Source organism: Trachurus japonicus, chromosome 23 (genome assembly GCF_045865225.1).
Source record: "Trachurus japonicus isolate A0001 chromosome 23, Traja_1.0".
NCBI classification, from domain to species: Eukaryota; Metazoa; Chordata; class Actinopteri; order Carangiformes; family Carangidae; genus Trachurus; species Trachurus japonicus.
In genome coordinates, this window is record NC_140929.1 from 18,538,645 (window position 1) to 18,553,703 (window position 15,059).

General features: G+C 43.1%; 1 protein-coding gene across 5 annotated transcripts; it reads left to right on the forward strand.

Moving 5' to 3' along the window:
* Positions 1-5,701: 5,701 nt before the first annotated feature.
* On the forward strand, positions 5,702-14,932 carry pfkfb3 (6-phosphofructo-2-kinase/fructose-2,6-biphosphatase 3). 5 transcript variants are annotated; one of them, XM_085769796.1, is made up of 16 exons: positions 5,747-5,941; positions 8,104-8,232; positions 8,355-8,451; positions 8,559-8,625; positions 8,740-8,814; positions 8,908-8,964; positions 9,084-9,208; positions 9,308-9,515; positions 9,619-9,765; positions 9,860-9,964; positions 10,900-11,029; positions 11,153-11,280; positions 11,372-11,560; positions 11,735-11,757; positions 12,158-12,208; positions 13,764-14,932. In XM_085769796.1, the coding sequence occupies exons 1-16, from the start codon at positions 5,863-5,865 to the stop codon at positions 13,768-13,770; spliced, it is 1,617 nt and encodes a 538-aa protein (XP_085625922.1). In that variant the 5' UTR covers positions 5,747-5,862; the 3' UTR covers positions 13,771-14,932. The 5 variants fall into 5 exon arrangements, 4 of the variants coding, with proteins under 4 accessions (XP_085625924.1, XP_085625922.1, XP_085625925.1 ...); XR_015035136.1 differs by lacking the exons at positions 11,735-11,757; positions 12,158-12,208 and having other exon boundaries at positions 13,764-13,937; positions 13,994-14,932; XM_085769799.1 differs by lacking the exon at positions 12,158-12,208.
* The last annotated feature ends 127 nt before the right edge of the window (positions 14,933-15,059 follow it).

Consider the following 15,059-nt stretch of genomic DNA (forward strand, 5'->3'; position numbering starts at 1 on the left):
GAGGGGCCCATTTCAAAGATTTCATTCTGTAATTCACATTGCAAGGCTGCAGGGGTCAAAGGTCAGGGAGGTGTGTGTCTGAAATATCCTGCTCCAGTGGAGTGAAGATGACCTGCTCAGAGGAAAACATCTGATATTACTCCTGTTGATTTAAATGCAAAGTATTTTACTTTGAAAAGCTGAACCTACAAAATAAAGGTCATGACAAGAGAGAGAAAAAGCTGAATGGGCAAAGATGGAAAAAAAAAAAAAAACTGCCAGCATCCATGCAGATGTCGGGGTCAGTAGCTTTGTTATGTCCACAGTGGAACCTTTACTGTAGCAGTGGTGTGTGTGAGCAGGTGTGTGTGTTTACATGCAGGAACCAGACAGGAGGCTGATGGCGAGAGCATGTCATGAACATGCACAGCAGAGTGCAGCGATGTGATTGGCCAGTCAGTGGCCCATTAAACCCTGACCTAAATACCAGCGGGCATGAGACGGGATGAGGTCGAAGGGTCACAGCACTCGTGGCTTAAAGTGGCTGGATGTCACCAGAGGTCACGTGTGTAAATGTGTAAATGTGTAAATGTGTGTGTGTGCGAGGGCAGGTCCTGCAGGCTGACCTGGATATGATGAGTCCGGTCTCTACTGAGGACGATACACCAAAGACTCGAAAAATCAGGGTGAAGCACGGCTTAAAATGAACACTTAATCCAAAATCCTCAGTGGTCTGAACAAATGTATTACCTTGTGGTGAAACCATAAAGTTTTCAGCTGGTTATACACAAGTTGCAGAGCTCATTTCATCTTTTTATGAAGCTCCAAACACATTTTCACTCACTTGAACACATTGAGCACTGTGATGCATGATGGTAAATGCAGGTAGCAGAACACATTCATAGAACACAGGTGCTTAAAAACAACAACTGATTATATTTGATGATCCAATACAGAAGGAAGGTCAGAGTGCACAAGTAGTTCAGGGTTGAAACCTGAGGTAGAGCAGTGATTACAGGTGAAAGAGCATTTTCTTGTTGGAAGTAAGAGAGAGACTACAAACCCTCTGTGGCCACTGTAGAAGATGTGAATACCATTTGCAGCTACTTGTATACACATTTTTTTTTTCTTTACTTTATTTTTACAGGGACAGTGCACAATTAAGGTAATTGTACCAGAGTTAGCTGACAGCTAATTTACATCTGTTGACAGACAGAAGAAACAACGACCATCAGTACACTAAATACAATACATAAAAATGAGACAATACATAAAGTTCCATCAATGTGATCAGAGTACATGCCTGCCAATCATAGGTGGTTACACTTTTGTGTTTCTTTTAGCCAGAGCTTTAGGCTGGACTTAAATTCTACTAGGCTTCCTGAGTCTCTTATGTGTGTAGGTATAGAATTCCACCTCCCTATGACTTTAATGGAGAAAGCAGATTGTCCAAAAGCTGTTCTTCTGAACTGTGGCACCCAGTCACCCCGAATAGATGCTCTAGTCCTGCCAGCTCTGCCACTGCTGGGGCAGGATAGGCATTCTACGAGGGGAGGGGGTGCCAGGTTATGAATAATTTTAAACATCAGACAAACATCAGAGTAGAACATAAAATTATCAAAATCTAGAAAATCATATTTTTTAAGAATGTTACAGTGATGATAATCCTTTGGTTTTTTATCTAGTGCTTTTAAGATTTGTTTGTAAAGTGAGTAAACAGGCTTCAGTACAGTTACACCGGCCTGTGACCAAGTTGTTATACAGAGACAGATGGGGAAAAATCATAGTCTGCACAAAGAGTTTTGCAGTGAATGGAGACAACTGGTGCCTGATGCTCTTAAAATTATTCAGATTAAATTTAACATTTTTAATGACCCTACTTACTTGCTTTTTAAAGGACAAGTTGGTATCAATTTCAATGCCCAGATACTTAACGTGTGTCACACATTTGATGACCTCGCCATTAATTAAAATATCAGGGTTAACTGAATTATTAATCCTCTTTGTGAAATACATACAAGTTGTTTTACTAACATTAAGGGTTAGACAAGAGTTTGCTAGCCAATCTGACACCTTGCTCATTGCAGTAGTCAGATTGGCTGCAACATCATCTTTGTTTCTTGCATGGGTGAAGATCACAGTGTCATCAACATACATTTGAGTGCAAACATCTGGGCAAACTTGAGGAAGATCATTAATATATATACTAAATAAGATTGGTCCTAAAATAGACCCTTGGGGGACCCCTACTGTACAGTTTGTAAAAGAGGAACGCTTATCACTCACTCTTGTGCACTGTTTCCTGTGGTTTAGGTAGGACTCCATCCAGGTCAAGGCATTGGCTGACAAATTAAATTTGGAAAGTTTAGAATATATAATATATTATATAATGGAGACAGCAATACTTTCCACATCTTGTAAAAAATTACGATGTATTTCTACACATTTAAAATGGTCACGTATATACATAAGAACTCCTCCCCCTCTGCCTGATTTTCTATCTTTCCTATAAACGTGATACCCAGGTATAGCAAAAGTAGACCTTGGTGAGGATGCAGTTAACCATGATTCAGAAATAAAAATAAAGTCCAAGTTCAATTCAGTCAGCAGAGTTTCAAGCTGTTCAGTCTTTGACATAATGCTTCTAATGTTCAGGTGTCCACCAAGCAATCCTTTTGGTTTTTTCCTTTTGTCCCACAAGACTTTAGACTGATTAACTGGTTGAAAAGATTCAAATTTCCTTTTAATTGTTGTTATAGTATTTGGATGTTCCTTATGTGTACCGGCGGCACTAGGATTTAATATTACCTTTAGTGAGGTTGCATCGGAGGTCACAGACTGATTTTCAATTCTAACAGGAGTTTGGGCTACCACAGGGGGCGGGGGGGGAGTAGTCAGGAAGGGGGTATGTGATGTAAACATGTTATCACCTTAGAACTGTGAGGCCCAAATGCATTTGTGGAGATCATTTGAAAGCTAACATCCCTTAGTTTTGGAAAATTTGATTGTTTTGCATGACTACAATCCAAACTAAATTAGATTACCTCATACATGGTATTTTTGTATTTTTCAAAAAAAAGGAAAATTGAATGAGTTGTTAGATGTCATATTAATTACCTCACACTAAGTCGGCTTTAGCTCCATTTGGTTTCACTTCAATTTTTGGGAGATTTGTTCCAAAACAGGAAAGCAGTTTTGAGTCCAAACTAAACATGAAGATTGAAGCAGCAGCTGTATCATTTGCATCATCTGTCATACAACCCTGGTTAATAAAAAGACTGTATGAAACAAAAATATAAATTAATATACTGATATGAAAAACATTGAAAGCCGATATTTAATTGAAAATTGCATGAAGATGTCTCACTGACATGTCAATATTTTTTTCAAAAATTCTCTGCCCACTTTGAATTTGCAGCCAAAAAAAAAAAAAAAAAACGGTTGGCACAGTGGCAACAAGGGAATGGAGATGTTGTGAAATGCCAACAGAGATCAACTGGTGAGGGCATCCAAGAGGGTTCACCACTGAAAGACTGTTCTGGGAAATGGTGCAATGTCTTTGATGGTTGGATCACACTGCATTAAAAGCAGGAAGGATTTTTTGCTTAGTCATTGCATCTACAAATAGAAACTCCACCATGCAAAAAAGGAAAGTGAATATAAACATATATATATAACCAGATCTAGAAACTAAAGTCCAACTTTCAGAATGACAGTAGCTGCTCTTTTCACATCCTAAACACTAACAATGTGTTGTTAAAAGAGAAGCTGATGCAAGAGAGTGGCAAACGGGACCCATTCCCAATTCTCAAACATGTTGCTGGCATCAAATTCAAAGTGGGGAAATCATTTTTAAAGAATAATGAGATTTCTCAGTTTCAGTCTTCGTGCTATTTTCAATTGGGTTTTTACATATTTTGCAAATCACATTCTGTTTGTCTTATATGGTGTCCCAAATTTAAAGATAGCAGAGAATCAGATAAGAAAATGAAACATGTTGGACACAATGAAGTAAATAATAGGTGTCCTCAGAAACAGTAAGGATCCGTAGCCTGAACCTGTGCCATGGTCCACCACAGAGGACCCCGTCCCTGAGTCCTTGAGCCTTGTCTCTCCTTCCACGAACGTGACTGTAAAACCCAGAGACTCCGTCCGTGTTCCCAATCTTTATCTTCACTGTGGTTCACTATCAGAACGAACAAAAGACACTGTTTTACTTTCACAGTGACAGTTTCTCCATCAACACTTTCACTTCAGACTGAGACACGTCCCAGTCCCTCAGAGTGAGAGGTCACAACCTGAGCTCGTCCAAGTCCAAACGCCCCTAAAATGTCTTCTGCCTCCTGTTGTCCTGATGAAAGCAACTGCAGAACACAAGGACATACGACATCAATATCACAGTGGCACTGCCATTGTCTTCTCTCTGTAAGCTGCTCTTTGTTCCAGTGGTTCAAAGAAACCAGTTTATCACTGATCCTAGTCCGTTGAGTAAACAGGAATCAGGTTTTTGGTAAAAGGTTGGAGGGAGGTCAAGGTTTGTTTTTGTTTTGTTTTGTTTTTTACAGTGCAATAAAGTCAGGTCACCCACAGTTGAAATCTTTATATATACATCTTTTTGAAAGCTGCAAAATGCTTTAAAGCAGTCAGTTTAATGAGGATTTGATCATCAGCCAAGTTCTTAATTATCAATCTGTTTATTTTTTTAAGCAAAATATGCGCGTGTTTGTGCGCGCGCATGATCCACACTTATGAATCCCTCTCTACAGAAAGCGTAGTGTACTACATGATTTGACTGGAGGTGATCATCACACCTCCCCGGTCCCTGAGCTGTCAATCAAACTCTATATTCGGCTAAGAGCTGATTTCAATTAAACCCATCGAGGGAGTCTGGCCCTCTTTGTGACACTCATATAAGAACAATCTTTGGTCAATTTGGGTTTTTTGAAAGTAGAAACTACATTAGTAGTGTGTGATAAAGTCCATTATGACTCAACGGGACAGACGGAGAGAGGAAGCGTCGAAGGGCGCGTGCTGCAGCGGCACGTAGACGCACAGGCTCCATCTGAAGAGACGCAACCTGCGTTTAAACATTAATGTGTCGGTTTTGAATCAAACAGACAGCTGATGTCGAAATAACATCCACATCATCATTATCGTTATCAATTTCCAAAACAATAAAAAAAAAAGGCAATATTACGTCATTCTATGTGCTTATAAAAGAATAAATAATTTCCTACATTAAAAAAGACAACAAAACTTCAGAGCTCCTGCTCAAGAAAGATATAGGCCTATAGTAGGCTATGCTATAACATTAAAAAGTTAAATCAAATATAGGCTATTAAAGTTATATAAAGTTGCCTGTTTCATTTAGCCTACAAGATGTGACATCATACACTTACAGTAAAAACTGGGGGGAGGGGAATTTGATAATAATGAATGAAGATGTATCCTAGAGCAATAAGTCATATAGAATATAATAATAGAATAGAATATTAATAATTGCTGTAAATGTAGCCTAATAAACACCACACAGTGACTTATTTAATATAAAAAAATAAAATAAAAAGGTGAACTGAATGTTTAAAATAGACTCCATGTAAAACAGAGTCAGCCACAGGGAGGCGCTGTGACACACCGTCGGTGTGTGTGGCTGTGTTGTGTGGCCGTGTTCATGTCGTCACCACAGTCACGTTGTTTCCCGGCCGGGCGGGCGGAGTTAAATAGCTGCTGTGCGCCGCAGACCGGCAGCAGATAAGCTCCGAACAGCTCTGAACGACACGAGGCTCCCGCTCCAGCAGCCACCGGCTCTTTTCTCGTCTTGTCCCCCGGAATAGCAGCAGCAGCTCGGTTCCCGTGTCCTGTGGTGACTCCAGTCCCTGAGGAATGCCCAGAGAGCTGACCCAGAACAGGATCCAAAAGATCTGGGTGCCCACCAAAGATGACAAGCCGGCGCCCCGGAGAGGTACCGGCTCCTTTCTACTACTACTGTATACATGTATTTAGTATTTATGTGTGACTTTTTTATGAATGAATATCATTTTATACACACAGTGCAGCAACTATTTGATTTTTGAAGTCTAAGTAGCTAGGTTACTTATTTCCGGTCGTACATCTGAACAGAAACCATCAGTGTTGCTATGGGGATAAATTAAAATGTATTAATCCATTCATTTATTTTCAATGTAAATCGTTACACTACACCTGTCCAGTCATTCTTTGAGTCTTGAGTCTTCATCAGCACGCGCGGCACGTCCCACCTCTGTAACCGGAGCACGACGAAGCCCCAGTCGCCATGGTTACCTCCTCTCATTCTCTATGTGTGTGAGCGAGGGGGGTATGAGTGTGTGTGATGCCTTTGTAGCCTTTTTCTAATTGGTCGGTGGGCAGTGCGTGTGTGTGGTTCGATCCTGTCCTCTGGCTGCAAACCAGAGAGAAAGCAAGTGTGTTTTTTAAATTTTAGTGTATTAGCAGATCTGATGCATAAGCAAAGTTTTAATGAGTTTTGAACATGTAAAATAAAAAAGTTAGCCTACTAAGTTGCATTTTAATTTATGGAAGAAAAGGAATAATAAATAGTTTCAATAAGATCTGTGCACTAGAATCGTGCACCAACACTTATAATCATGTTAACCATGTATGCATTAAATAAAGTTTTAATGCATAAAGTGGTAGAAATGCAGTGCTGCTGATTGTGCATTGGGATGTGGCTGGTAGAGATGCAGTGGATGATGATGATGAGGAGAATGATGATGAACCAGATGCCCGGGCGCTTACTTAAGAATTTGATCCGTTTTTCCGTCGAAGCAACGTGGCCTTTGTGTTATGGAAACAAGATTAGCAGCGAGGGGAGGAAGTGTGAATTAGAGCTCTTAGTGAGCCATCCCATCACTCCATGAGTGATCAGCGCTGCTGCTCAAAACTGCACCAGCTCCTCTGCTTTTAAATCAATAGTGCGTTTTTTTAAAGTAATTTTTTGGGGCATTTTTGTCTTCACTGGACATTGGTCAGTGGAGAAATGACAGGGGACGGGGAGAGAGAATAGTGGAATAGACCCGGGAATCGAAAGGGCGATCTCCTGCGCAAGGGTCAGAGCCCATGTTGGACATCGTCTTTAATCACTGACCCACCAGAACACCCCACAGTGCATTTTAATGTGGCACTACAGCATTTTAATGTGGCACTACAGCACATTTTATTCACAAAGAGCGCCCTGCATTCCTGTGCCGGTTCACTCACTGCAGCAGCATCAGCATGCACTGACATATTTTATGATATCAGCACTCATACCGAGGGGTTACTGCGTATTTAGACTAGTGAAAACATGTCACTATCCTGGTTCAATCTGCTGAAGTGGGTTAGATGTGCAGTGAGGTGGAGGTAACAGGCAGGTGCAGACGGCCATGTGCTCACTGGGAGTGTGTCAGCGTGGAGTGGAACTGATCTCAGGTCGGTGGGTTTGATCCGTGAACCCGGGCGAGGTGCAGCTCAGGCTCTCACCGGTAGAGTCATTTCAGACAGCAGAACGCGAGATGTTTACAATTAACAGTGTTATTACAGGAGCTGATTAAGTTGTGCTAATGCTACCTAGCTAACAGTAGCTCTTCTTGATGAGTCCTCAGTCCGCCAGCTCCAAAACACAACACAAAAGGTTGCTACTTCTTCAGGGCAGACTGGATATTACAGTGACTCGGTATCGGAAAATCTAAACTGTGCTGGGGCTAGTGGGTTATCATGCTAACTTTAGTAAAAGACACAGCTGGAGTTAACTCTTAAGTTAATATTAAAAATGTGTTTCAGGGGCATCATGTGGCGTCCCCATATGCAGAGGCTACAGCCCTCACTGCAGTTGGTCCCGGTTCGAATCCCGCATTGGGCGGCCATTTACTGCATATCATTCTCCCTCTCACTGCCTCCCGCATTCCTGTCTCTCTCAACTATCTATACTATATAAAATAAGTGGTTTGATGCTGAATTCTAAGTAAAGTAAACAGCTGTAGCTACATGCTAACATTAGCTTTGTAGCAAAAAATCACATAAAGCTCCTTTAACGAAGACCTTTATTCTTGTTGTTTGTTGACAGCTACAGTTGTCATGACATATTCCTCCTCCCGTCCCTCTCTACAGGCGGCGGCGCCCCCTACTTGGCCAACCCCCCCACCGTTATCGTGATGGTGGGTCTGCCGGCACGGGGCAAGACCTACATGTCCAAGAAGCTCACCCGCTACCTCAACTGGATCGGCATGCCCACCAAAGGTACACAACACAACACAACAGAACAACACTCATCAGTTCAGTGTGTTTCCAGGAAGCATCAGTTCATGTTTCTGTCACTGGGACGTCATGTTTACACTCACTTCTCTCCTTGTGTGTTGTAGTCTTCAATGTGGGAGAATACCGCAGAGAGGCAGTGAAGAACTACAGCTCCTATGACTTCTTCAAGCCTGATAATGAGTGTGCCGTGAAAATCAGGCAGTAAGTCTCTCTCTTATACATGCACACACATACTCAAACAAACACACATGCTTATCAGTGTAGCAGTATTTTTAAAGGTTATATAAAAAACTGTTCTTGCTCTTCAGGCAGTGTGCCTTAGCAGCCCTGAGGGATGTCAAGTCCTATTTGAAGGATGAGGGAGGCCAAGTAGCGGTGAGTTACCCATCATGCATCATGTTCTCCATGATGTGTCATGATATGCAGCTGCAACCTTTTCTCTAAAAAAACCCATTGTCTTACGAAGCCCTGTCTTATTTTTCCCTTTAGGTCTTCGACGCCACAAACACAACAAGAGAGAGGAGAGACATGATCCTCAAGTTCGGCGACGAGAACGGCTTCAAGGTCAGTGATGTCATGGCAAACTGAGGCATCAAGGTGCGACATCATTAACAATCCGGTCTGACTTTTAACAGCTCTGTGTGTCTTTATGCCCAGATCTTTTTCATCGAGTCAGAGTGCGACGATCCCAACGTCATCGCGTCGAACATCATGGTGAGTCGCAGACACGACGCAAACACTTACCTGTGCTGCTCTGAGGGATTCCAAATATAAACCACTCTCTGGCATCAGGCGTGTTCTCTGCCGTCTGACCGTCTTCCTCCCCCGCGCAGGAAGTGAAGGTGTCGTGTCCAGACTATCGGGACTGCAACAAGACGGACGCAATGTTGGATTTCCAGAGGAGAATTGAATGCTACAAAACCAGCTACCAACCCCTGGACCCAGATCAGCACGACAGGTAAGTCAAAGTCACCACCGCCGCCGACACCTGTAACGACCCATATAAACTGTGACCTTGATGACTCACCTCTCCTCCCGTTCGCTGCGTCCCCATCAGGGATCTCTCCTTCATCAAGGTGATCAATGTCGGCCGGCGTTTCCTCGTCAACCGCATCCTGGATCACGTCCAGAGCAAGATCGTCTACTACCTGATGAACATCCACGTCCAGCCCCGGACCATCTACCTGTGTCGGCACGGAGAGAGCACCGACAACCTGGAGGGGCGGCTCGGAGGCGACGCCGGCCTCTCGCCACGGGGCAAACAGGTACACACAGAGAGCTCATCATCATCACCGATCATCGCCGACATCATCATCACTTATCTCCTTCAGGGGTTAAATACTGTTCTCCTCCCTCCCCCCGCTGCAGTTCTCAGCCGCCCTGGCTCGGTTCGTGGAGGAGCAGCAGATGAAGGACCTGAAGGTCTGGACCAGCCAGCTGTGCAGCAGCATCGAGACCGCCGAGCACCTGGGGGTCCCGTACGAACAGTGGAAGGCTCTCAATGAGATCGATGCCGTGAGTGTCACCGCACAGCTTGTATCTGAAGCATGCAGGGTAATATATTTGTGAGACATATGATTAAATGACTGTGTGCCTGTGTTGTTTTTAGGGAATATGTGAGGAGATGACCTATGATGAGGTGAAGGAGAAATTCCCTGAGGAGTTTATTTTGAGAGATGAAGATAAATTCTACTACCGCTACCCTGCTGGAGAGGTACACACACAGATAACACCCACACACTGTCATATTCCTCATCTGCATGACATCTAGTTCAACTAAATATAAATACACCTACTTTGCTGTTGATTCTTTAGAAGACGAGACCTTTAAAGGTAGAGTCTGGAGGTTTGTTCGTTGCAGTTTGTTAACAAAACATTCAAACTGGGCACTAACAGCAATAAGCAGCAGTTGTCAGCACTGCAAAGAAAAGGAAATACAGTCCAAGTGAAGCACTGGAGCGGCTGGCCGATAGCCGGCTGTCACCGACATTGGGAGCCTCGAGAATTATGCTGTAACGAGTAGGAGGGCCGTTGTTGTGAGCTGGGAAGCGGGTGCTAGCGACAGATGCTAGCCGCCACCGCTAGCGGAAGATAAACACAGAAATGTATCTTTAAAACAGCTCAATAAAGCATTGAAACACAATTAAGAGCCACACCCAGGCACACTCACTAAAACATATTCAACAACAGCAAAAAAAAAAAAAGTTAGCGTCAAGCTAGTGGGTGCGAGTGGTGGCATCCGCTGCTAGCACTCGCTAGCATCCAGGACAGCTAGCAGCTCTCCTACTCTGCTGCACGGAGCTTTACCTGAGCTCTCTCATTGGCTGGAGAGAAAACTCTGACTCTCCACCCAGAAGCGTCCCCATGTGCAACAAAACAAAGCAAAAGACCAAAGTACAGACGGGGGCTCTGCAGACACAGTCACCACCACACAGGACTAGAAGCCCATAGGTGATGATTAAGACGGATTTCATTTGTATAAGTCTAATGTTTATTTTTCTGCAAAAACCTCTAGACTCTGCTTTTAATTATCATAATATATATATTAAAAAAAGACGAATAATTGCGATTCCAAAATCTAGGAACATAATCAGATCCAGATTCCAGACCCAGAACCCTTACATTAATACACACCCTTCCTGCCTGCAGTCCTACCAGGACCTGGTCCAGCGTGTGGAGCCGGTCATCATGGAGCTGGAGAGGCAGGAGAACGTCCTGGTTGTTTGCCACCAGGCCGTTATGCGCTGCCTGCTGGCCTACTTCCTGGATAAGAGCGCAGGTAGGGGACTACAGCTCCCAGATGCCCTCTGGTTTAACATCTAAAACCTTGAGTTAGTAGTTATAGTACATTCAATCTGCTGCACCTTTATTCACATTACTTTTTTTCCATCCATGGTTCCAGAGGAGATGCCCTACCTGAAGTGTCCCCTCCACACGGTGCTGAAGCTCACGCCGGTCGCTTACGGATGCAAAGTGGAGTCCATATATTTGAATGTGGAGGCAGTGAACACGCACAGAGACAGACCAGAGGTAAGGACGAATCAACTCTCAGCCTCTCTCATTGAAAGACACCTTACAATACTCGGGCATGTGTGACGCGATGTGTTGTCGTCCCGTGCAGGAGGTGAAGCGAGGTCCCGGCACCCTGATCAGGAGGAACAGCGTGACCCCTCTGACCAGCCCCGAGTCCAACATCAAGAAACCTCGCATCGACGACCTGGACGAGGCTCCCATCCAGGAGCTGCCCCCCTCCGTGGCCCAGCTGGCCCTCTGCAGCCCCTCGCACCTCCCCCTCAGCCTGGCTGGACAGGTGAGTCACCAGAAGCCGACGCCTGTCTGTGTGTGTACGATGCGTCACGTCGTAGGACATCGCAAGTCAAACAGAACAGCACATTTCCTCCGTCTGTTTCCTCTCTGCATGTGTGTTCACTCACTTGTGTCCCATCCTCTCTTCCTCCTCCTCCTCCTCCTCTGCTCCTTGCAGCACTGGCTGGGCAAAGTTTGCCTGTAAGTACTCGCTCACTTCAGTATCTCTGTCTCTATCACACTCACTTCCTGTTGCTGTGTTTACATTCTGTCCCGTGTTTGTCGTTCTCTTTCACCCTACTAACACGTAATTGAGTAATTTCCAAATATATCCTAGCGTAGTGTCCCTACATTTCCATAAATAGCAGATTTATTTACTCTGATCAATAGTCTGAACTTTCCCAGACTGGACTCACACTGTTTCCTGGCAGTGAGGGGGAGGTAGGGGGTCTTCAGAAGGAGCTCACTGCCTAGTTTACATTCCTGTGATTCCCGTCTGCTGTCGTCACTCTTCTCTGCTGACTCATGCTCATTGTCCTGTACTTGTTCCCTGTGTTTGTGTTTGTGTTCGTTTCCGGCCCCCGTCTCGTGCTCCTTAAAGACGAACCACCCTCCACTATCTGAAAGTGATTTCACTCTTAGTCTTCCAAAGGTAAACACGTTGTAGGTGTAGCGGCTTTGCGCTCGCTTCATAGTTCCGCCGGCAGTTCAGCCACACCTGCCGCAAGAGCCAGCTGAGCTGTAGTAGGCAGACTGCTGCTAACTGAGTAAACTACCCAGCAGGCTCATGCAGCAAAGATAAACTGTTGCTGACGCACAGCTGCATTATTATGTAGATCAGATCAGATAAACGTTATCGTCACCAAGGGGAAATTGCCAGACGCAGCCGCAGTCACATGACAAATAATATGTTCACACATTAACATACACAAACATAACAGTAAGTTGAGACAAAGCATGGTCTCAACTAACTCTATGTGAAGCTGACAGGATTAAAATGCTCAATAAGAATAAATAGATAAAAAATAAACACCATTTAAAGTTGACTGAATGGATAAGGTTATTTATTACATAATAATTAAAATAACATGTTTCACAGATGTGACTCCAATAAAATGTAAAGTTGTTCAGTCTGATTTTTACTTGGAACTTGATATTAAAAATACTGAAGTATTCTAAACTACATTTTCATTTCAACACATTGTTGTATTGTTCCACATTTACAGAACCCAGTGACTCGGAGCCTTTGTTGTTTTTGAAAAGGTAAAATACGGACTTTAGAAAAGGCTGTGATCTCTGCTAAAGAATCTTTTAATACTTTATTGCAAAGCTTCATGCATAATCAGTCTTGTAACCAATCTCTTTGCATCTTTGTACAAGTATATTCACAAAGTAAACGACAAAAATGAATGAAAACAGACAAACACACAAACAAGGCAAACGGTGGTACTTCCCAAATTAGGGTCTCTAAGAAAGAAAGGAAGAGAAATATAATTAAATTAAATTAACTAAATGAAAAATAAATAACTAAATGTATAAATAGCCTAACTGTGGGTAAATGATGCTTCCAAAAAAAAGTACACGCGGAGTGCTTGTATTTATACTTTAAAAAGTCAGAAGTTTCCAAAAAACAATTGTCGAGTATGATACTTGAACTAAAAGCATCAGCTAGATGTGTCTTTGCTGTTAACTGCTGTCAGATATTATTATAATCTTAATACATAAACTAATCAATTGGCATCAGCTTCAACCATCCAAACAGGTCGTTAAATGAGCGCCCAAGTCGGTGCACTTCACTGAGTGCATGATGGGAAATAGCATGTCTGCGCTAGTTGTGCTGTGACAGTGGAAAAGTGTAGCTAGGGTTGCTGGGTGTGTGAAGATCCTGTCAGCTTCATTCATAATCACCTGAGGATTAACGTGTGGCTGGCACACACACACACACACACCCATGAACTCCATGCTGGTATTCGTGCCCTCTAAAAATATCACGGAGGAAGTCAGGAGCTGAGAAAACACATGTGATGTAACTTGTGGTTCGGTGGTTGCGTTACATTAGAGAGTATCGTTTCGGTAACAGTGTTTACACAACAGCTCTGCCTCTTCCCCTCCTAGGCTTGTATTGTGCGATGTTGTGTTCTCATAGTTGGCTCAATACGTGATGCATGACAGGTCTTGACATCTCGCTGTGTTTTTTGTGTTTGCAGAACCTGAGGAGAAGCTCATCTGGTCGCCACGACGTCCTGCAGCCCTGCCAATGAAACAACATTGCACTGGTGTGACATGAAGCTCAACGAGCCAGAGAGTGGATTCTCACAATAACAACCAGGAAGAGTTAAAAAAAACAAAACAAATGAAAGTTATTTTTATCCAAAAAAAAAGAAAAAAAGCCTTTAACTGGGTAAATGTATCACTCTGACAGCCAAGGATTCTGCTCAGTGTCCAGACAAACTGATTTGTTTTTAAACCAACAGTCCTTCCTGGACTCACCTGGGAACCAGTTTCCTCTGGTTCACGATGTGGAGAGAGCAAAGATCTGACCTCCATCCACCTCTCTGTGTCTCACGTCCACATTTCTCTAAACTGCGGCAGAGCGTTCTCACTGAATTGGCGATGTTTTCACGCCGACCCGCTACAAAAGAAAATCAGCGATTACTTTGCACAATGGGGATAAATTAGTACTTGGGTTTGGTTTCACGTCACTGTGTCGCGGTGATGGGAGGTGGTTTTTTCGCCGTAGAGTGCCTGTAGCGCTTGTTACTGCAAGCCCGACGCCGCTTCTCTTGCTCTTTCTCCGGACTGGGTGTGCTTGAGGAGGGGCGCCACATTTCACCTAATGACTCCACATATCGATTCAATCTTTTGTTTTTTCACAGATTTTGTCTATTTATTTTTCCATCGTGTGTAGTTCAAACGCCGTAGCACATGTTTGATCATTTGACAAAGTTCTTTATTTTACTTCAGCTGTCATTGTCTGCTACGCACAAATGTACGCACCTATATTTTTGTTATAACAAGGCGTGCTGTTAATAATATCTTTATAAGTGTTGCTGTACATACAGAGTGAGTGGAGATGTGTGGGAGAGAACTGGAAGTCTTAGTTTTTGTACTGAATGAAGCAGGTTATCTAATGAGACAGAAGCTACTGTTCGCCTCTCTCTAAGTAAAACTTTACACATGTTTGCTTGAGATACTTGAAAATTGTTTTTTGTAAAAACTTGTTTTATTATATTCTTTATTTATTTTTACGTAGTTTTGAATGACTGCTCGGAGCGAGAGGCACCTGATTTTAATCTGAGGACTATGCATGAGAGGACAGTATGTTGTACAGTTGATTTTGCATCTGCTGGACCAATAAATTCACTCCAGGAAAATACACATCATTTGTTGTTTGATTGATTGTCCCAAATCCAACACCCTTTATGAACAATAAACTGTATTTTCTATTAAAATATACAATTACAAATTTGATTTATACCAAAGATAAAATTAATATTCAAGTT

What these genes read in the sequence shown, in the direction of transcription:
- pfkfb3 (XM_085769796.1), top strand. Translation starts at nt 5,863, where the DNA reads ATGCCCAGAGAGCTGACCCAGAACAGGATCCAAAAGATCTGGGTGCCC. An exon ending in ACCGCTACCCTGCTGGAGAG is followed by an intron (nt 9,965 to 10,899) that starts GTACACACACAG and finishes TCCTGCCTGCAG; the next exon opens with TCCTACCAGGACCTGGTCCA. An exon ending in TGGCTGGGCAAAGTTTGCCT is followed by an intron (nt 11,758 to 12,157) that starts GTAAGTACTCGC and finishes TGCTCCTTAAAG; the next exon opens with ACGAACCACCCTCCACTATC.